The 23,259-nt window shown below is 39.3% G+C and overlaps 1 protein-coding gene across 2 annotated transcripts; it reads right to left on the bottom strand.

The window, feature by feature from the left end:
- Nucleotides 1-1,492: 1,492 nt before the first annotated feature.
- Nucleotides 1,493-22,317, bottom strand: YTHDF3 (YTH N6-methyladenosine RNA binding protein F3). 2 transcript variants are annotated; one of them, XM_088540130.1, is made up of 5 exons: nucleotides 22,041-22,192; nucleotides 20,139-20,163; nucleotides 15,046-15,131; nucleotides 12,165-13,757; nucleotides 1,493-2,463 (listed from the first exon to the last, which is right to left on the bottom strand). In XM_088540130.1, exons 1-5 carry the CDS (start codon nucleotides 22,062-22,064, stop codon nucleotides 2,440-2,442), a joined length of 1,752 nt encoding a protein of 583 aa, XP_088396256.1. In that variant the 5' UTR covers nucleotides 22,065-22,192; the 3' UTR covers nucleotides 1,493-2,439. The 2 variants fall into 2 exon arrangements, with proteins under 2 accessions (XP_088396256.1, XP_088396257.1); XM_088540131.1 differs by lacking the exon at nucleotides 15,046-15,131 and having other exon boundaries at nucleotides 22,041-22,317.
- Nucleotides 22,318-23,259: the final 942 nt, after the last annotated feature.

The following is a 23,259-nucleotide window of genomic DNA, read 5'->3' as shown; positions in this document are numbered from 1 at the left end:
ATACTATTTTCACAGCACTTTATATGCACATAAAACTTAATTTCACCTGCTAAACTCTGCAAATCAGTCAAAACATGGCTAACATCAGCAATGAAATTCTTCCATTTGTAGATTTGCTAACAATCCTGGAACAGCATAAAAACTGTCAACAGCTCACTAAACATGATCACCTGCTCTTACAATCTTGTCTCCTTTTCTAGGCTTTCAAGATCAGCAACAAATGAGGCACCCGTTTTATACGAAATCTGATTCAGTCACAGGGCAATGCTCATGCTATCCAGCAGGAGGCAAGAGGGCCAGAGAAAACATGTTAATAAACTCCAAAAATACGCATGCTGTGACAGAACTAAAATGAAGTTGCATATGCAGGCAATTCCCAAATGCTTGACTTTTTTCAACTGGAAACATCTGCATATTTGCTTATATCTTGTAGAAGCAAAGAAGTTAGAGGCATTCTGACCCCCTGAAGAATCATCAAGCAAGACTGCAGTCCCTGGACTCACAGCACTGATCTTTGCCCTCTTGGCTGATCAGTGACAGTCGCAGTTAACAGGCAGTAACTCATAGGCAGCCAACAGAGGGAAACAGGCAGCTACAAAAGCAGGGAAGTGCATATGGAAGCAGGCATCTTTGGGCTCAAGCCAAGTTTCAGAGGAAAGCACACCTGGAGTTGGAAATCCTTCTCTCCTGGTGTCTCCTCACACTTATCAGCACATACTTCTCTCTCCATTACCCCTCCCAATCCCTGCTCCTCAGTGTTATCTGTTGCCCATCTGCATTTAAGATTGCTTTTTCTCCTCCAAAATATGGAAATCACTTTTGAACTTGCCTTTGAACTTCTAGAAAATCAGCAGTAAAATTAGGATGCATATCTGCTACTTTTTTCACAAGCAATATTTTAGGTAATGGGTAAAAAGTAGTGTGTATAGAACATCTTGCATATGCAAGGGGCTTACGGGAGCAAAATAGTCTATATTCAAAACAAAGCTATGCCAATACTTAAGCTTCAGAACTCTGATTGCCAGACTCTGTAAATGAAAGACCCCAAACACAATGTAAACATCTGTGTTGGACAGTAAGACATGAAACACATTCAAATAATACGCGGTATTGCTATTTTAAGCTATATCTGCCTTCTACACTGCTGTTCTAAAAAGAGAAAGCTATCCCTGGAGTTTGGTACAGGCTGTTCAGTATTTTGTGCAGTCAATACACCTGCTTGACATTTTTTAATATTCTCTTCCAGCAGATAGAATGTGTTGCTATATAAAACTGAAAAAAGATATAGTTTTTGCAAGTTAAAAACTAGTATATAATTCCCTAGTTTAATGCGCATCCTAAAATCCTTGTTGCATCGTTCTAATTGGAAACTTGCACACATGGCTATAAGTGACATGTCCATGGATGAAAGTACTTTCCTGGAAATACTCTGAATAGGGAAAAAGCACCTCAATATGGGACAGGGGAACAAAAAAATTTGAGAACCAGAGTATATGCTTGCTAAACAAGAATTATGTTTATTTAGCTAGTGAATCACCTAGAGGAGTAAATTTTCACTTCCATGATAGCAATCTTGTCAGGCTTGCAAACACCCAGAAATAGGAATTAAAGATTATTTTAAATGTAGTTATAAAGGTCATAAAAAGTCTGATTTAGACTGAGGTACATTTACTCAAAACTGAGATTCATTGAGTGGTAGCAAACAAACAGTTCCTCAGACAAATGCACTTTTTTCAGTATACATGTTACAGGAAAAAAAATAAATGTGCATTAACTGGTGGTATCCCACCAAGCTGCATATTAATATTCTCTTACACCAAACAGTTTGAAACAAGGGAAATGTCATTCTAATATAATTTCAGGTTACGTTTCATTTGGCTAAACTGCAGCTTAAAGTTGCTTTGCCATATTAAAAGATTACTACAATAATTTTCACATGAACATTTAGACTTGAGTTTTACTCCAGGACTAAATATGGCATGATTTGCTTTTAATCTGTTGAATAGCTAAAAACTGACAATTAAAAAAAACTACAACAAAGAAAAAAAGTTGAAGCAATGTGAATCTCACATCATTGAACCACTTCTAATGGTTAATTGTTAGTATTTAACAAATTCAAAGAGTTAATGAATCCTTGCATTCGTTCGGTCTCCCGTGCCTTAGCTAGGATGCATAAATACAAAAGACAGCAGATACTGGTAAAAGCTTCAGGACAGAAAGTGCTTGACGAAGGTACAGTTCTCAAGTGTGTTTGGTGAGAGAGTATAAGGGCAGATGCACTGATGAGAACCATTACAAGAAGAGTCAATTTTGTGTTAAAGTGTTCAAAGATGTCACCTTAAGCAGAAAAAAGCTTTAATAACGTCTTCTTAGACATATTAGGCATTTCCAGAGTCTACATCATTAGTGTTGTAATTCTAGCAGGACATCTCCATTTAGTTATTGTTTGTTTCTATTTCTCTCCTGAAAGAAAACAAAAAAAGGGAGACAACGTTAATATACACAGTTCCATTTTATCTTTTCCCTTAGAGCAGTAACACGGCTCGTAATTAGACAGTAACATTGCTCGTAATGGGCAAGCCTTTCTCGCAGGCAAGCAGCAACCTGTCAAGGAAACAGCTTCAGTGTTTTTTCAGGAACATAAAATAGCAAGCCAAGTTCAAGTCAACTTTTTAAAAATAACATAACCAAAAAACACAGAACTATAGGAACTAATGGTAGAGGCATCGCATACAGAGATAAGGCAAGCATGTTCAAATCACAACTAGCTATCGAAAGATTGTTTTCAGCCACTAATTTTGTATTACTTCCAATAAAGACACAAAGTGAACTGAGTAGAAGACCAAGAAACATAAAACTTAACTCGTCAATAAAAATATGCTCTACATAAATTTAAACACTACTCTCTACTGGTCAGATATGTGAACAAGTAAAGAACATTCACAGGTATCTTGTTCAAAGCCCACCAAATGTATTAGTATTTTTAGCGTGATAAAAAGGTGAAGGAGAAAGTTAGGCCACTCTCTTCTTCATACAAACACATCTCTCAAATGGCAGGCAAAAACTGCAGAATAAGTGTCAACCATATTTTGGAAGTTACTTTTACAAAGATAATGAAAAAAGTTATGCAGGAATATCAGGAATTGAAAAAAGCCTCAAAAGCAAAAACTAAACTAAAAAAACCTAAAAAAAAAAAAAAAAAAAAGCCAGAGTGCAAGCCCGTACTTCAGTCAAGCTCCTATGCATTGCAACATTTTTATAGCATTGTGAGATTTAGCATGTGAGGTAAAGGAGCAAAATGTTTACGCTTCATCTGTGCAATACAAGCACTGCTAAACATTTACACATCACCTAAAGAGGTCAAAAATTAAACTGGAAAAATATTCCTAAAAGTTTAGTGGCTGAGTTAACACACTGCATCGCTACTTCAGACTAACAAGCTCTTATGTATTACAAGACTAACAGAAAAAACTTTTCCAGTGCTTTAAGAGTGTTTTCCCAGTGCCATTTTCTCTACTTTGTCACAGACAAAGTCGTTATACACTAGAGGAGAAAATTCTGCTCTTCCCTGCTTTGCTCCCCTCAAAAAGACCAATAAACTTTCTCTTCTCATATTCATTACATACCTTCCAACTAGATTATAAGATGAGACTAAGGTCTGACCGTAAGAAATTAAGAGAGCCTGAAAACTTCCTTTCTAAAAATATGTATACCTGTTGTATACACATACTAAAATACCTTACTGGAAAAGGTAGGTTCTCTTCTCTACTTAAAAGAAAATAAGGTTCATTTTTCCTTCTTTATTATGTTACACAGTATGCTATAAGTGGAATATTAGCACAGCAAAGGAAACCAAAATAATCGAGGAGGCATCTGAAGAACGATTCCAAAAGTCCCGTTTGATATCTTTCTGAAACTTAGTCTAAAAAATACTTAGAAGAGTACAAATCAGCATACTAATTACTCAACTCCCAACTAATTACTACTAAAAGACTCTACAAGAGGTACTGAGCATTTCTACTTGTTTAATGTCAGAGTAAAGCCGACAGTCTCACCTCCCAGATAAACCTTTGAACTGCTTCAAGACTAAAAGCCAAAAAACAAGGTTTGCACAGGGTTCTTGCTCATTGTAACAATCTCACTGTTCTGCAAGTCACACAACTGAGACCGGCTATTTCCCAGGGCAGAACTCCAGTATGTTCAGAGCAGTATTTGCACACTTCTACCAGAAATCAGCTTTTCTTGGTGCAGATAGGTGACCAATGCTTGCATGGTATGGTACTGTTCCAGTAATCTGTGAAACTGATGCTATTAGTCATTAATACCAACTGATACATTAATAGCACACTCCTGAATTGAAAACACATGATCACTGGCATCATGCCTCACTATGTATGTAAGGCATACAAAAATAGCCTGCTTGGACACATCTGAGCTTACTGCTGTCCATTAGCAGACTTTAACCAAAAGAACTGCATAAAATACTGAAGCACATTATTGCATTATGAAGTGGATGCCTACAAAACTGATATCTTAAAATATAGTATTTAAACAATTTTTAAATACTATTACTGTAGTATTAGTAGTAGGTTGCTATCTGCTAGTACTATACACATAACCACTTAGAGACAACTGCAAGGCCTCTCTGCATCACAAACTGCAGACAGCAAATAGTAACCAACTCTGTTTTGTGTAATGCTCAAACTCAAAATGCACCTAACTTCATAAAAATTAAAAGCAGAAGGGGAATGATATCCTGACTGCCTGCTCCCTATGGGTAAAAGAGAAGACTTGAAGCCCATTTTCAATTCTAAAGAGGAAGGCAAAAAAGGGGAGGGAGCACAAAAAAACCTTTCCGAACTTTTCAAAGTTGTGGATCACTACATGCACGTTTGAATACTTAAACAAGACAAAGCTGAGAATTTCACAGGAGCAAGTAGTATCTTCTTCAGATAATATTGATATCGGTATCTCACAGAATGGTGAATGCTAAGACTGACAGAGATGAAATTCACATTCCTCAAAATGCAGGCAGCAAGACTATGCTTGAAAACAAACTAAAAAGCACAAAGTCAGAGCTCACTCACTGTCACTGTCTGTGTCTTCCCGTCTTAAAAAGGGCAGAGCAACCAAAAGAGGGATACACACATGCAGCATTTTGGTTCTGAGACAGAACACGTTTGTTCCAGGCCCCTCGCCAACAGAGCACAGGACAGTTCCGGGGAAATTCTGTGGATTCACGATGTGCAAAACTTTTGCACAATGTCTTCCAACATTCTAGGATAAAAAGTGCCTTCAGGTCAAGTTCTCTGCCAAAGGCCAGTGCAGCCTGTTTCGCTTCAGAAATTGCCACGAAGAGGGAGGTTCCCCAGCTTTAGGGGGAGTTTAATGACCAGAATTTATAGAGCAATTAGCATTTGACTTACAGCTATGTGGGAATGCAACAGCTGGTTAACAGTAACTGCACACTACACACCATGTGGTGAGCAGATTTCACACATGCCAGCAACGCTCTACACAAACCAGCAAAATCAAACGAAGGGGAAACTGAAAACACTTGGGCTTTGGAAGCATGCAGCAAACTAGAGTAAACAACAATTTGGAAACAGCAGTGCAACAACTTGGTCTGAATTCCCAGACTGACTGACTTCAAAGTTTCAGTTTCCAGATTCAAAGCATTACCTGAATGATCCCATGCTAAAAAGTAGCTATGGTATAATTTATCCTCCAAGTTAACAAGATTTCCACACGATTTCAAAATACAAGTTAAAGTCTGATCTGCTTTGAAATTAGGCTCTGAAATGCACATTTTCTGTTTTTCTTTTCCCCCCGCCAAAGAAAATGAAAAGGAAAGGACTCCTTTCTAGAGCAAAAAAGTGTAACTAGATTGGTGACCTACCAAAATAGCTACTGAAGTCCTCAGTTGTATTTTTCGCCTCAACATCCCACAAAACAGATCTTGGTCCTGACTTCAGAACTTTCACCTTCTTTGAAATAAAATAACTTCAAGGCTACCCAGCATCTTCAACTTACACAATGAAACTGCAGACGGCTTCTTCGCAATCACTTCCAGGAAAATGAGCTATATGTGCCGAATTTGCACATCTTGCTACAATATTTAAAATACTCATGCCTGAAGCTGTTTCTACCAAGAGGTAATATTCTTAGAGCAGCTTCAGATGCAGATATAGAGCATTATCTCACTTGCTTCAGTGCAGGCCTGGATTCTATCTTCCTCTTAAAAAACCATGTTTAGGTGCAGTGTAGGCTGCCATGTCCTGCCCTGAGTGAAGACAATAGGCAGCTGGAGAGGTGGTGAGAAGAAACCACAGCAAAGTTCATGAAACCTCATTTACTAATGAGATCAGCTGTAATCTGTGGTTTATTGCACTCCAGTGTATCATTATACATGGCAGCATAAACACTGACCTTAGTACTGGAGAATCACAGTGAAAAGAAAAAAAATGAAAAAGGATGGATAGAATCTACTCCTTGGCAAGTCTCACTGGCTGTTAACCTGGAATATATTACTGAGATTTTAAAATCATGTAAAGTAAGAGGTCCTTTTAATTTTGCACTCATCTTCACAACAGAGGGTAAACCTCGTGCTAAAGACACAGATTATTTCAAAGTCAAATAAAAATATCCAAATACGCTTTTCTGCGTAGCAGCTCTGGTGAATTCTGGGAAGACAACACACGGAAATGATCTCTAAGACCTGACAAATCCAGAAAGCTCTTCCTGAGGCAGATATCATCTCCTCCTTACTATTTACTTTCCTTCCAGTCCTTATCTTGAGATGAAAATTAAGAGACATCAATGAAGAATCAACAAATTAAAAACAGGACACCTAGCAAGAGGTCTAACCACTGCAGACAGTTCCTTCTCCTGCTAAGCCTTGTGAATTAATACTCAAAAATCCTGCTCTTGCAGATCACTTGAACTCTAGATAGTAAATAAGGCTTTCTAGTATATAAAGTGTGAAAAGCCTCAGAATAGTTCATATTTCATTTTAGTGATACTTAACCTCTAAAACATACTTAGTAACAACAAAACAGTAAACAAATTACAGCAGAAACAGCAACAAACTTAAATTTGAGCAGATTACGCATTGCTAATGGAAAACAGACTATCATTTTATTGAGGTGTGATAAATACAACATAAAACAGAACAAAAACTTAAATATTCCTGCATTTTCACAGCTCACTAGGTAGCAGGTTATGAAAATTCATAATGCATAGATAGTAAAAGAAATGTAGCTAGCTTAATAGTGTGATAAAACAGCCCTCAAGCAGCAAGTCTAGTTTACAGAAAGCAGAAGCTGAGCTCCTTCCAGTCTCGTGTTCCTAGGCAGACACTCTTAGCGACAGATTGACCCGTTTAACTAAAAGGAGTATTTCCCTGCAGTGCTGCATACTGTTGTACGTTACAGAGAAGTTGGCTAATTCAGGCGGTTGAAAAAAAAAAAAAAAAAAAAACCACCTTCTCTATCATTGCTACTAACTTCCCAAAGTTGGCAATAAGCAATACAACATTGGTTTTCAAAGACTGAACACTTACAAAATCTGCCTTCACTGATGGTCACTGTCACAGCAAGAAGAGCAGAAAGATGACTTACACCTTTGTAACTGCTACTCACAAGTCTAAGGACAAAACAATAAAACCTTTAATTGCTCTACCATGGAATCCAGAGTAGCCTCCACAGTAACATCCTTTGCAGGGCCAAGGAAATGAGCTGGGAAAGGGTTTCACAGACAACTTAACTCTCATCACTGCTGCAATCTGAATTAAAATCACAATTTACCATGAGGAAACAGGAATGTATTTTACCTCGATACCTTGTTATACTCCATAAGTAGAATAACCTAAAAGTTTGTTTACGTTCTCACAGCAGATCAACCCTAAGTACAGAAGCTCAACAATAATTCTGATGTGCAATTACAAAATAAACTACAGCATCAGACTTCTGAAGACAGTCACACAAAGAATTAGCTTTGAAGTATTTGGTTCATCATCTGATAAGAAGCCTTGTAATGGATGCCTAATGCAGACAAGTTTCTTCCCACTTTCTACAAGCTGGGGAAAAAGCACTAGTGTTCTAGACTGTTTTTAAGAGTACTATTATCTGAGGACAAATAGTAAGAAGGAAAAAACAGATGAATCATGTATGCTTGAGGTTCTGCTACTACTCTATCTAGAACTGCACTTTTACCTTAAAAACTACATCTTAAATACACAACATTTAGAAAAGGTGCATCTATCAAAGATTTTGATCAATTCCTGCATCATATCTTGTTTTAGGGATCTACTTTTACGCTTAAGAACACTCAAGAATTAAACTTCAGCGACCAGGCTCTGAACATTTGGGTGATATTCCTAAATTTTCCATTAGGGGTCCCTATTTTACAGGACAAATCAGTCAATTGGTCTCAGATCAACAGTAAACTTCACTCAGCTAAAGATACTCTAAGTGCCTCCTGTCTGTAGAATCAAGACAAGTTCAAATCGATGAGAAAGAGAAGTATTAGTTATGGCTACTTTTAAGAGACAAGTGCAGTAAGAGCCAAACTCTTTCTAAACTACTAACATACCTACAAATTCAGTTACATTCCACCTCTTATTCAGCAGTCCAGAGCTTGTTTTTTCGAGCATTTTTCAACTCGACAGGAAGAAAAGATCACTTCTCAAGTCAAGGGAGCCAAAAGATATATTTTTGGTTCTGGTTTCTGATTGCATTGTATTTCCTTAAAACAGGAGAGAGTTGCAATATCGCTTCCACACACAAAGACGAAACCGCAGGTATTTAGGACAGCTTCAAGCAAGTTAAGAAAAAACAGCCCTTGAAACCTCATCAGAAGCATGTATGTAATGTGCAAGCTTCTTAAAAGATATTAGCTAACCAGTTTTATTTACTGTTTTAAACCTCTTTAGGAAATACCCACCCAGCTTTGAAAAGCTCGGACATAACTAGCATTTAGCTTCATGAAAAATGCTAATCAGCAACATGGTTTGACTTGTCTTCAGAAGCTGCGAATGTTGCTGGATCTGACTTTGACACAGTTAACACAGTAATTACAAGATCTGGCAGAGAAGGAAGTAGGAGAAAGTCTGCGGTTCACGTAAAAAGTAAAAAGTCTTCTCACTTCCCTACCCTCCTCACCCTCTGCCAAGATATTTAAAATTTATAGCAAATCTAGCATCAAAGCAGAAATGTCCCAGAGTAGAAAGAAGTTAACTGTTTAACATTGCAAACTGATATAATCAGAGAAACTGAAGTTACATCAATGACAGATGAAGAAAAATAATTTTCCTTTTGAAAATTGGGAATTTTTGTATAGTTAAAAATTCCCATTACAGGACATGCAGTACAATAAGAGGAAGATAACATTAAGCAGCCATTTACCAGGTATTTAAAGGCTTCCTCAAGTCCAAACTCCAAAGCAGATAAATGTATTGATTTTTTTCTTACTTCCTCAATAGAGGAAAAGTCCTTATTTTTGTGAATTTAGTTTTTTCTATTGTACAGTACAAAAAAAAGCAGAATTCTGCCCTAGAAAGCAGCAAGAGGTCCTAACATAATAGATGACCACAAGCTAACAAGCCGCAGCCTAGTGGTAGAGAAATCAAATGCACAGAGTACCAACCAATTCTGGATGCAGGATGCAGCTTTGTGTATTATTACCTTTAAAGTAAGCAGAAGACATTCTGGCAAGCTTCCAGTAACCATGCTTTTATTAAAGCACATCTGACATTTGTATTTATTGAAGAGCAAATACATTACTACTACTCTACTACTAAAGACTTGTAACTTCCTCTTTTCCTCATGTAATTAAGTGTTCTTAAGGGTCATGTTTTAAGATGTCTGTTCCATTTGTCTCATTGCTAATACTTTCTATTGAAAGACTATTTTAAAATAGAAGTGTTGAATAATCTGCATACAACTGTGCATATTTACACAAACTAATAGCAAAATCTGAAGACTTCAATTTCAGATTACTTCAACATACTACTGAGACAGCACATGAAACACATGGCTGGTTTGTTTGCTCCACTTTCATCCACTGCTGAAAGACACATTTAAAATAGGACAGTGGAACTTGAGACCTAGGAGAAGCAGGAATGACTACTACACAATTTTTCAAGACTAACTTACATACTTTACCCATAACAAATAATGGCAGACATAAAAGTTCTAGTATTCATGCTTGAAAAAACAACATTAAGAGCAAATTGCAACTAACCTTTATAAATAAACAAGTTACTGAAGTTTCAGTACAGTCTACTCCTTACTGAAGTTTCAGTACAGTCTACTCTCTGTACTTATAAAAGTATTTGGCCATATTTTAAATAAAACAATGCTAAGTCATACTGGAAATTAATTATTGATCATCCTAAATTGCTAAGATTAAACTTTCACAATGAATTATTACTTTAAAATAATTTAAAATGCACAGTTATAAAGTAAATTAAATCCATAAATCACAGTTTGCTGTGTTTAGATCATTGGCTTTAAGAATGTTTATCATCACCTATGCCACAAGAAATACTAACTGAACACTAAGGAACATGTGCATGACTACTGCCATTTAGTGTTTGCTATTTTATTAATAACAGCAACAACCACATTTTTCCTGTCCAACACCACAGCTGTCACAGGCAACAGGCAGACCTTAATTTCAGTAGCATATATGGTTCTACTGGCGCTAGTAGTACACCAATTCAGATACAGCTCCATAAAAATCTCCCAGATTCTAGGTAATAGGGGACTACTTACTCAACCACCAACTAGAGTTTACAACACTAATTATCACAATTCAATTATTGAATCAAAGGAGCCAACAATTTACATTTACAGTGTACAGTAGAGAGATAGACTGTTCTTAGGCTGTGACAACCAAACAAGAAGCTTGAAGACATAGAATCAACATTCAAGCATACAAGAGTAAAAGATGATCTCCCAATAGTCAGCATTAGTTTTATGTGGACTTCCTATATTTTAGTACCATATTAAATTGCTTAAGGCACACCTCAAACCACCTACAATGAAAAACCCTCACACTAGATATGCAGCTTTACACTAGTGCTTTACAATTAGTCACCAAGCTCATTTGTACAATCCTGTAGAAGAATCAACGTACACTACGTTAAGAGTCTCAACAAATAAGCTCTCAGCAGTACTGAGAAAATCAGTTCTAAGAGAAATGCAGATTTCAGTGCTTGAGTCACAGATACTGTATGATTCCCTGAGGATACTAAAAGCAATACCAACATTCCTTTATTGCACAAAATATGCATGATTACAATCATGTATATGTAGTCCTGCATTAAATGAACAATTTGGTGTTTTGGATTTTAAGTTTAGCATGCATAAACACAAATGACCCATGCCTCCCTCTAATTATATTTTACATATTTTCCTACTACAGAGAGGACAAAACCATGAAAGTTTCTATTCCCCTGAATTACTAGCATATGTCCGAGCTGATTCCTTTGACAAGTTTTCACAAAAGCATCAGTTTTGGAAGCAAACAAGTCAGAAGTGTCTAAAAGGCCTGAAACTGAAAAGTTCTGGAAAACAATGAAGGCTACAGAAAAATATAGTATCCTTCTGAAATATTACCAAAAAGCACAATTAAGTTGTATTAAAGTGACAGATTTTTCCCATTACACTAAAAATCAGTTAAAAAATGTGCACCCATCAACATCACATGAAAGTAATATTGTGGACACAGCAAGTTTTTTAGAAAAGAAGGAAAAAGACATTCAAGTGGCACTACACGCACTGATTTGATGAGACGCTATTTCAAATGTTTGTTTCTCCTGAAACTTTATGTCCTTTTCTGTGACACTCAGAAACTCTAAAAATCTAAACTAGATGACTTCAATTAGAGATAACACTCCAGTTTTTGTTTACAAGTATTGTCAAAACATTTCAGAACTCAGTTTACACGTGCGTATGTTAGTGCTGCAGTTAACATACATCTGTGTTAAAAAAAAAAAAAGTCACAAGAACTTAAATCCTTTCAAACACCTGGAGGAAAAGGCATGACTTTCTCATTTAACATTTACATGTTAAAACATTTTACCAAAAATTGATATATAAAACAAGGTTACCAAAACCAGAAAAAAAAGGAAAACTATTTTAATTCCTTTGATTCCTTACCCTACGCATGGCTTCCTCCTCCTCTTGACGCTTTTCATAATGTGCAAAGTCATCGAAGATTGAGGTGGTATGCTTGAAAGTAGCAATTATTTTAAGCACTTGCTTGGCTTTTTCTAGGGGTACCTCTTGAGTGTCCCTTGAATTGGTAACCGGTTTGTTGTCGTTGTTTTCCAAGCGAATATGCCGCAGTTGGTTATTGGGAACGTCTTTGACAAAGATCCATTTGACATCAAATTTCCCCTTCCACTTATCCTGAGACCAGACTCCAGCATACGCATTGTAGTCCACAACAGACTTCATCTCAGCCACTCCACAAAAGTGTCCACTGCCATTCACACTGAAGAGTAAATAGAGCGGGCCCTTTGCGTTCAGCGAACGGTAAGCAGCATCCAAGCGTTTATTACCATGTTCAGTACTACACCAGATAGAGTACTTAATGGAGCGATGAATATCGTCCTCTGAATAGCTTTTGATTATAAACACACGTCCATTCTTCAGATTCCAATCGAAGTCTTTGGGATTGTAGTTGTTTATGGCCTTTAGTTTCTCCAGCACTGGGTGCACTTCCACACCAGAGGGTGAGGAGCTGACGGATACAACACCTAAACCAAAGTTTTCGCTACCAGCTCCGTTGTTCTGGCTGAAGCCCACACCCCTGTTACGGGGAGCTACCCAGCGGTTTTGCAGCTGCTGCTGCTGCAACTGGTGAGGCTGGGCCTGCTGCTGAGGTCCTTGCTGCTGCTGCGCTTGCTGTGGCTGAGGCTGCTGTTGAGGCAGTTGGCTTTGCACCAGTGGCGGTGGTTGAATTAATGGCTGAGGCTGCTGGATTATAGTCTGAGGAGGCAGTACTGGTTGGGCAGGGGGCGCTTTTACCACTGACCCTTTGTCATCCCAAGTTCCAATATTCATGTTGTGTTTTATAGGTGGCGGTGGTACCGCAGGGCCCCCAATGCCCACGTTACCTTTAGGCTTGAGTTTCGGCTGAGGTTTAGCAGGTTTCCTTGCAATGGCAGCCCACGAGGTTGGTTTGGGTGCTGAACTGCTAACTGCGGGCACACTGTTTGCTGCAATGCTTGTCATACCTGTACTGCTCAGAGCTGAACCTACGGTTTTTGTCACAGCAGCTGTCATATCTCCACCGATTTTCAGTCCAGTCATGCCTTGCTCAATGCTGCTAATCCCAGGCACCTTGCTCAGAGTATCACTGCCAAATCCAGCCTGTCCATCTGCTATGGCTCTCCCAAGAGAACTAGGTGGATAGCCATAGCTGCTGCTGTAAGCAGAGCTTTGTGTTGATTGTCCCTGAGATCCACTTGTCCCCCATGTAGAGAAGTCTGCATTCCCAGGAAAAAAATTAAATCCATGCTGCCCAAGAAATGGAGGGGTATTTCCTAATGCCCCAGGTTGACTAAATACACCATCAGGTATGTAATGGTGTTCACCATTACTCATCTGTCCATAAGTTGTCAAGTATGGCATTGGAGGGTCACCTGCAGTGGACCATGCTGCTTCGCCTAAAGAGTATGGAAATCCAATGGATGGAGCATAATAACTAGGCATGTATGGGTCGGACATTGGTGGATAGCTGTTACTCTGCAAGAAAATAAGACAAAAATTAGCATTATAAACATAAATTTGCTCAGGACAGCAATTTCACGAAACATTTTCACGGATTAGATGAGGAAATTGTAAATTCCACCGCTCTTCCCAAGGTAACAAAGATGAACAAAACATCTCTTAGATACCGCAATTATTTCTCAAGGGACCTTCTGAAAGCACTAAAGAGCTCCCATTTTTTAATAAATTATCTTTATATTCAGAAAGTCAACTAGTTTTAAAATGTCTTCCTGTCAACAGTATAAAGAAATATCCAACTCTTTTTTAAAAGAATCACTACTACTCTAGTTTAGTGAGTATAAAAACATAGCTGTGATTTTAGATTTTGTGTTCTTGGTTTTTGTCAAATCTCTCATTTGTAATTGGAGACAATTGCCAGAACATTTTGGCAAAGATGACAAAGTATGCCTATTTATGTCAGCAGGAAAACACTTAAACCGTAACACTTTCATACTATTCAAGAACGGACATTAAGTATAATCTGTGGTCTAATAATACAAAATCTGCTTGCTAAATTCATTTTTCACTCTAAGACTTCTGGGAAAGCACAGCATTTACATCTTTATATTCTAAAGCTCCAAGGAACTTGAAAGGCTACCCACATATGACTTGATATTGCACATTTTCATCCTCCAGCTCATGCCTCCCTAGTGTTATACTACTTGAGTAATTGGGAAGACAGGAAAAATTTTCAAAGCCTTTTAATAATTTGTATTTACTTTCTCTTAAAACTGCTATGACTTACAAACTTAAAGAATATTAACTTCTGACCATGGAGACAATTCACAGCTATAATAAGTCATTAACTTTCTGGCAGAGAGTTATACCAAGTTTTAGCAATATTAAACTTCAATCTATTATTCCATCTATTGTGAGCTACTCCTACCAACTTCAAAGGAAATCATGTCCATGCAGTTAATATTTTCTCAGAGCCAACGAAATTGTTTTTAACTGCACCCAATAAATTTACAATATAAGAGGTATGGTTTTGGTATTTTTTTCTCTCTAAAAAAGCTTCTTGTAACTAAGTTTTTCTGAAATCAGAGCAAAACCACAAGAGCAATGGACATATCATCATGCTTTTTAACTGAATCTTTTCTAAAATTAACAAAAAGTCTTTACCTGTTTAAAATATCATATACTACCAAATTACATTTCAAAAGATACTAATGCAAATAAGACTAAAAGATCATCCAAAAATTAAAGACTGGAAGTTAACTGAACTCTGAAACTATCTTTGAGATAGTAAGTAATATTCACTTACCTGATTTGTCTGACTACTTAGATATGGCTCAAAATCATCATCATTTACTGCATCCTTTTGATGAATCGAACCGTTTTGTACTGAAACTAAAAGTAAAGCTGCATTAGGCATACTATCTGAAATCTCCATGGCATAGTTTCAACCTAGCTCACAGTTTCTAACCACCTGCCCGCTGAAATACTAATGCTTGTTGAGACTGAACATCTTACTACTAAGCATCACCTTGCTAAATTTAGAGAAAATAGCTCATCCTATCCATACATCCCCCAACTAGATCTCAGGAGATATCTAAAAAGATGGCAGATGGAGGAGATTATTCTAGGTTATTCTTTCCCAGCCCCAGCAGACAGGTAAAAGCTACAAGCACACCTTCTCTGCAGGGGCAGCATATCCAGCGTTTCCAGAAGGACCAGACTATGCATAAGCATGCACATCAGCCAGACCAAAGGCTTTCAATAGGCTCAGGGGAAGTTGCAACACAGCTTTCTCCTGCAAGGGGGAAAGTCAGGAAGCCACCCAAATTGCCAATGGGCACCACTATTCCAGCTTTCTTGATTTGCCGCTCGCCACCTCATTATACAGTGCTAGTGGCATCTTTGAAGCTTGGAGGGGACAAAACCAGGAGTTCAAGTTCCCAGGGGTGAAGACACTCCTCTTTCCACATATGTATGTATTCCATTATACTTTAGAATCTCTTCTTACCTACTTCCTTTAATTTCATTTAAGGTATTACACCTACCTGGGATTTTCCAGCTGCCCAAATTACTTGAATACCTCCTCATCCCCACCCAACTATTACTCAAAGTCAAATTGCATAAATTTCCACTAAGCTCTATTGTTTCCCATGAGGAAGCAGAACTTAAATTAGCACACAGGTGATTTGAAATTACATAGCTGAAAAACAGAGCTTTGCTTCTCAAAATAGATTACTTTTCTGAATAGTTTTTTGTTATCTAGCAGTAGATTAGCTATAAACATGTTTTAGAGTGATAAATTAGATGTACTAAGGAAAAAAAGGCAGAAGTTCCAGCAACAGTTTTTTTCACAGCTAGAGCTTCTTTGAGCTAAGAGTTGACGCTGTTTTCCCTTTTTTGGTAAAAGGTTCTGAAAATTATATACAACCATGCAAAAAATTCTTTAACTTGATTGGAGTTGGCGTTTAAGATAGTTCTTTGTGTTTTTTTTTTTTTTCTTTTCTTTAAAAATAATAAAAAAAAGAACACCCAAAGTTCACACTGCAAACTAGCTGGTGCCACTTCAACATTTATTTGCAATTAGAACAATTTGTCTTCAGGGAAGGTAACTAATTGAAAAAAATGACAAAGGAGCAAATATAATCAGAAGAAATAACCATTCTAGAAAAGAAAAATTAATTTCAGACAACAGTAAGGCGACCTGAAATTTTGTAATTTAACACAGAGCAAGAGAAGATTAATTTTGAAATATCTGGGGAAAGGAGAAAGCAACTTGTATTTTATACACCTTCCTGAGGTTCTTGAGGTCAGAACAATTGACACTTCAACTTTTATATACAGGCACAGGGTATTTGTGTTACTAGCCAAATACGATCAGAAAAAAAGTGTAAAGGTAACAAGTTTTAAAATTTCATATGAAAATGTTTAAATTAAATAAATCAAAATTACTATGGGTTCCTTCCCCACTCCTTCTAAATACAAGACGTTGCCATTATGGTCATTATTTTAAATTCAGCCACAAGAATATTTTAACGAGCAGGAATGCTACATTCCTTTTTATGTTTGACTTGGTCACACAGAGATATGATCCACAAAGTCTATTGTTCATGACACTTAAATACCACTTAACCAAATAGTATGGACAGAAAAATCCTCAGATACAGCTCTGTTATAATGAAAAAAGTACAGGAATGAACACAAGTGTCTTAAAAGCATGTAACCACAAATAAAGGCACAAGCTAATGCTATCAAAATTAATCTCTTCGCACTGACAACTTACGTGCATCTGCAATGTTTTAGAGGCATCTAAGGTTAAACCAAATGACTTATTTTTGGTCAGCCATTACAACTAACACAATATTTTTGCAAATTTGTTTGCTTTCTTATTCAATCTGTATTCAGATCTGCCAGCAACACCAAAATAGTTCTACACTTCCCCATCTTCCCTAGTAAATACATATATTTCTCAGTAAAAATAGCATCACAGAAAGCATTCTGCTTTGCCTTTTCATTCTAACTTTACTTAATGTGTTAATAAGAAAAACATAGCCCACTCACACACTTAACAAGAGCAAGCAGATGAAGATGCATGCCTCGTTCCCCAAAATCTCAAATTAAGTGTTCCAGGGAACATGGCAGTGATGAGGGATACCAATTAAAACTAATCTACAGTAACTAAAAATAACTGTATCAATCCAATCTTGTAAATACTGTACACTTCTGTAAATACTTTAAAAACATACAATGTAACTAGATATTGCGAAGGCACAAACCAAATACAGGAACTCTCAGCTTCTGTTCTTTTAATAGCTACTATCCTTTGAATAACCACTTGCGAAATGCACAAGTAATAGCCAAAGGCAAAAGAATAACATCTTCATTAGAAGATGCTATTACATCTTGATTAATTTAGAAAATACGTACTGCAAGAAACCCATAACATCTAACTCTTGTTTTAAACCTACTTTAAGCCTACTGCTTACATTTAAGCCTCCTACAAAAAGAAAAATTAATATATAAAGCATAGATTTTTTTTTCCCCACACACACATATATGCATATATATGAATGAAAGACAAGTCAGCACTTTCCTATCATACACATTGACACATGCACCAAGCTAAAGACGACTGGTGGCAGGGAGGAGTTTGGGAATGCCCATTTTTCAACCACAAGATATCATTTTGACTGATACCAGTTCTGACATCTTGTGTCAAGTGCACTGGAGTTGACAGAACAAGAAAGCCTTCAAGATGGGATAATTTACTCATTGAAGCTTCTGGAATACTGAAATTAATGCCTGGCCCAACGGAATTACAGTACTCTTCTACATTCTTGAACAACAATACCACAGATTCTGGTCAGGGAAGACATTTTCAGCAATTTATAATTAGAATAAAGCAATTGTGCTAGACAATAAAATTCACCTACTTAATATCATTTGCACATTTCATGTTTATTCCAACATGAATACTACCGCACTTCTTTGCATACAGCCCTTATACTGCTCACTCACTTGCTCACATGTAGACATGTGAGCATTAACCCTTTCACCCTCCTCTTACACATCACCACCCTTATGCACAGAGCAGACTTGGCCTAGTCCCTCAACTCAGTATCACATCTTCCCTCAAACCCTATTAAGCAAGGACAGTATCACAATGCCCCGTAACAGCCACTGTCTGCCAACACACAGGCAGCAAGGATTGCTGATACTGACTTCATTTACACTCTTGAAAAAGCCTCCAACCTGAAGCTAACTGCAATAAAGTGTTACAGTCTTCAGTCTCCCTTAACATTAAATCCTAAATTAATAATATATTTGGTATAATGATCGTTTCAGCAGAATAGAGCTGATAATCGTATTGTTTCATTACAGATTCTAAGTAAATTCTAAGTAAAATTATGCTAACATAAATGAGATAAAATTAATTAGTCGGCTTCAGATTCCATTACTAAACAAGCTGCTGCAGAATTCCCAAATAAAAACACTTAATACTTCTGTTCTACTTCAAACATATGAAGTGTAGTTCAAAAGCAGCTTGGATGACTGTTGAGTAGGTACCAATCAGTAACATCATTCAAATCTTAAAAATGATGAAATACAAGGAATGTGAAGGCACAAGTCACTTAAATTGATCTAGTTTTTTTGTTTTCACTTAAGGGCAAAATGGAAGGTACAAACACAAGCAATTTTAAATACAAAAGTAGTTACAAAAATCAGTTTGAAAAAACATAATAGAAGTTTTAGAAGATGAAAAACAAGCATTGCAGAAAGAACAACCAAGCAGAGAGTGCTTGAGGGAGTAAACACAAGTATATTTTTTTCTTAAATGCCTGCTGGAATGACACAGAAAGGCTGAATCCAGCAAGACTCAAGCATTATATATCATGATACAAGTGATATTCACAATTAGAAGCAGATAATCTGTACACAGCAACAGAATAAACTGTGGATAAAATTAATGCAAATTCATGGAGAATGGTTAGATTAATTCAGATAGTGAACAGGTGGTACAAAGTATATAAACCCCAGATAAGATGTTTCTTATTTGTATGAAGAAATAAGCATATTAAATACACAATGCAGCTAGCTGTGTATATGCTACTATATAGGTTAGCTTGCTGAGCACCTAGAAAATAAATGCCACACGAATACAGAGTAGGAAAGGGAAAGTCTCCCCCTCCCATTTTTTTTTTTAAATACAGAGATAATTTCAAGATACGAATTTCGAGATATAATCCGAAATGCTATTTAGGCCAGATTTGCCAAGTTTTAGAGGGAACGACATTAATTTGTTCTGTGCTCCTGTGGAAAGCAAGAAACAAAAAGAGTACAGTGTTTAAACTTAAGAAATTGACAGAAAAGTGGAAAACTAAAAATCCTACAAGATTTAGAAGTATTCTATACTTAAGTTAAAAATGTCCAGAAAAGCCAAAAAAGGGTGAATAAAGAAGATGTGTTGTGCTCACAGATATGAGTAACTAAACAGTCATGTGTTTGTCTTTCAAACGAAGGAAGCTGTTCAAAAGATTGCTCCTGTTGATTCTAGTACATAGATGCTATTTATTGTAGAGAAAGGCTCAAGGTGTACTTAAAAAAAAAAAAGCCAGGCAAACATATCACTGAAAGTCAAATTAAAAGAAACAGCTATGTTGACTTCTCACTTGATCACTCAAATTTTAACCTGCAAAAGAAAACATTTAAAATTGATGTACCATTCTGCCATAGTAAAAAGCTGGAAAATAAGACACCTGACATGCAATTTCCTGTCATCTTACTCTGAAAGAAAAGACATCCTATAGCTAGATTCTCCCCCTACACAATTATCTTAGGTCACATTAACCTCCACAAAGGACAGGACTGGGAATTTATACAAAATACAAGGAATCAACTTACCTTTATTTCCCTGTCCTTTAGGTCTCTGTACATAGGAAAGTGAAAAAAGGCAAAACAGAAAAGTACAGTTAGAACTCTAGTGTTGACTTCAGGATAATTCCACTTATGTGTTGTCCTTTTCAACCTAAATATCAATTTAAAACATTATAAAACCATGCTTACATAGAAAGCCAGGAAACTTATTTGAAATTCAGTGAATTTCACTGAAAACCCTTCAAATAATCTACAGTATTTTACAGTTTGCAAAGATTAACTGGTGGTGAAAACCCAAATAACAAGTGAATTTTCATCGACTCCCCCTCTTCCCTTGAGAAATATAAGCAGTAAACACTGGATAGAGTAACTGAACAAAGAAAGTTTAGTAACTTAAGATTATTGTCAATGCTAGAACTTTATGATCATATGTCATCTTCTAAACTGACTGATGGGTACTTTAAACAACCAAAAAGCAAGATATTTTGGGTTATTATGTGATAAGAAGCACATATTAATATTGTAAGGTGAACTATGAGTTACAGGCTCCTCAGCCAGGTGATTACATTGAGAAAATGATATAGTTTCTAAAGCTTTCATATAGGGAAATAAAATCTTAAGGAGGTTTTTTTTTTTTTTTTTTTTAGGATTAGTCATTACAGAACACTGTAAATCTGTCCTGCGCTAAGATATATTGCAATGTTAGAGTATCCTTAAATCCTTTATAGCAAAACAAAATAGCTTAACAAAATAACCACTAGTCTATGAGAATCTTTATACGACCTGAAGAGACTTCTCACAGAAGATTGACTAAGCATGAGTGTGTCTCCTGGCTCCATCACTAACAACTTTTTAGTCCTGAAAACTCCACATTCTGTGATTTTGAAAGTTTAGGTTGGGCAAGAAACATCCACCACCATCTTATTTTACATTTATCTGTCTCAGAGTTATCATGTGTCTGGTTTAACACATCTCCATCTAAAGCTGCATTAGTTAGTCCTCCCTCACCCCAAAACAGGCAACACCACCCTCCATAACCTCAAAAAACAACCACCTCATCTCTCCAGATCCACCTCATCCACACTCAAAAGCATGCAGAGCCCAGTAAGAGACACAAAGCTGGGAAGCAGCAGCCCCCCGTGGAAAACGGAAGAGCAGTGAAAAGCAGGGAAAGATCACTGGACTAGAAATAAGTACATAAAAGGAAACTGGAAAGTATGCACAGAGACAAAAGAAACAGGGCATTAAAGGCATGGAGTGAAAAATAAAAGGGGGGAATGAGGCTGCAGGGGCAAAACTTTTGGGGAGTGGCTCAACGAGGAAGCAAAAAGAACAAGAGGGAACTGCATCCAGCAAGAAAAGAACAGCAGAAACCTAGTCAATAAAAACAAAAGAAAGAAAAAAAAAGGAAAACACCCCCCCCCCCAAGCCCTGGGTGAACCGGAGGGGGATACGCTGCTCTGTGTGTGGCACCAAAAGAAACAGGGTGACAGCTAGAAAAAGTGGAGGCCGCACGGAAGGGCGAGGAATAGAAATAAAACACCCAAAAGAAAGAAAAAAAAGGAGGGGGAGGAGGGGGAGAAAGAGGGTAGGAGCGAGAGAAGAGAAATTAAAAAGGAAGAGCCAGAAAAACAAAAAGCCAAACATGGGGCACAGAGGAGACGGGATCGGCACGAGGGCCCGGCACGAGGCGCGCAGCGCGGGGGCTCGCCCGGGGCGGGCGCACAAAGGCGGCCGGCTCGGGGCCGGCTGCGCGGAGCTGCGCCCGGCGGGCGGGAGGCGGAGCGGCCCTGGCGCCGAGGGGCGGTTATAAATAGGGGCCCTGCCGGGCGCCGCCGCGCAGGGCGCCTCGGAGGAGGCCGCGGTCGAGGGCGGGCGGCGGTGGCGGCCGCCGCGGCGCCGCCTGCCCGCGGGCCGCGCCGGCGCTACCTGGTCGACGCTGGTGGCTGACATTCTTCACGGGCAGCCGCGATGCCCTCGCTCCGCGCCGCCTGGGCCTCGAGTGATCCCGCACGCAGGCGCCGCCCGCCGCCGCCGCCTTCCGCCGCCTGATTGTCGCCGCCGCCGCTCGCTGCCGCCGCCGCCGCTCGGGTCCCGCCGGAAGGAGCCGCCGGCCGCGCGCAGCGCCGCTTCCCCCCCTGCTCCGGGCGCCGCTTCCCCACAATGGCGGACGAGCTCCGGCTCCCACTTCCGCTCCGCGCCGCCCTGACCTTCCGCTCCCCCTCCACCGCGGCGCCGCTGACCTTTCCCTCCCCAGCCCCGCCCCCGCGTCACGTGGCCATGGCGGCGCGCGCGCCCGCTCCCAGTGGCTCAAATAGAGGCGGGGGGCGACTGCGCATGCGCGCGGCGCGGCTCGGGCGGAAGGGGCTTGCGCGCTCGCTGCCCCCACCCCTGCCGAGCCTGCACTGCGCATGCGCATGGGGGCGGCTGAGGAATGCGCGGGAGGAGGAGGGGAACGGCGCCCGGCGCCCCGCGTGCCGCGCATGCGCAGGGCTAGCGGCGGCCCCGTGCGCCGGGCTGCGCATGCGCGCGCAGCCGCTCCCAGCCGGCGGTGTTAGGGTGTCTGTGGCAGGGTCGGCGCCGTGGCTGCAGTGGCGCCCGTGTCCTGGGAGGCTTCCCTGGGTCCTGCGGAGGGATGGAGGGAGACGGCTTCGACATGTGTTCATGCGGGCGCCGCCGCTGGGCGGAACCGCCGGACGCCTGGCGGCCACTCCCGGCAGCGTCCGGGTGGCTCCGCCCGGCGGCCGTTAGCAGCCGTTGGCGGCCGTTAGCGCGTGTGTTGGGGCTGTGCCTTCAGGCCGCATGGCGGGGCTCCTGACTGCGTTCTACTGTCCCTGCCGCCGCTCTTCGGCGTTGGACGCCAGGACCTAATGGGGATTGCTGTTGCTCTTCTTCATCCTGCATTGGGGCACCCGCAGCCTCCAACGAGCTATGCTTGGGCATGGGTGTGTTACGTGCTCGTTATGTTTTGGATTGCAACTAAAGAAATGTGAGCTAGCTATATTTGAAAATCCGTGCTTAGCCACAGGTTTGGTGGCCAAGTGAGCAAAGTGGTTTTCATCTTCCTCAGTCAAATCTGTTTGCGTATGTATAGCCACACGTAGGTAGCTATTTTCAGCTCTATCATCAGTAAAACATGGAGGCCTTA

The sequence above is a fragment of the Tinamus guttatus genome, unplaced genomic scaffold (genome assembly GCF_059628265.1).
Source record: "Tinamus guttatus ecotype Peru unplaced genomic scaffold, ASM5962826v1 Tinamus_guttatus_pri_ptg000056l, whole genome shotgun sequence".
Taxonomy (NCBI): Eukaryota; Metazoa; Chordata; class Aves; order Tinamiformes; family Tinamidae; genus Tinamus; species Tinamus guttatus.
This window is presented reverse-complemented; position numbering and strand designations above follow the sequence as displayed.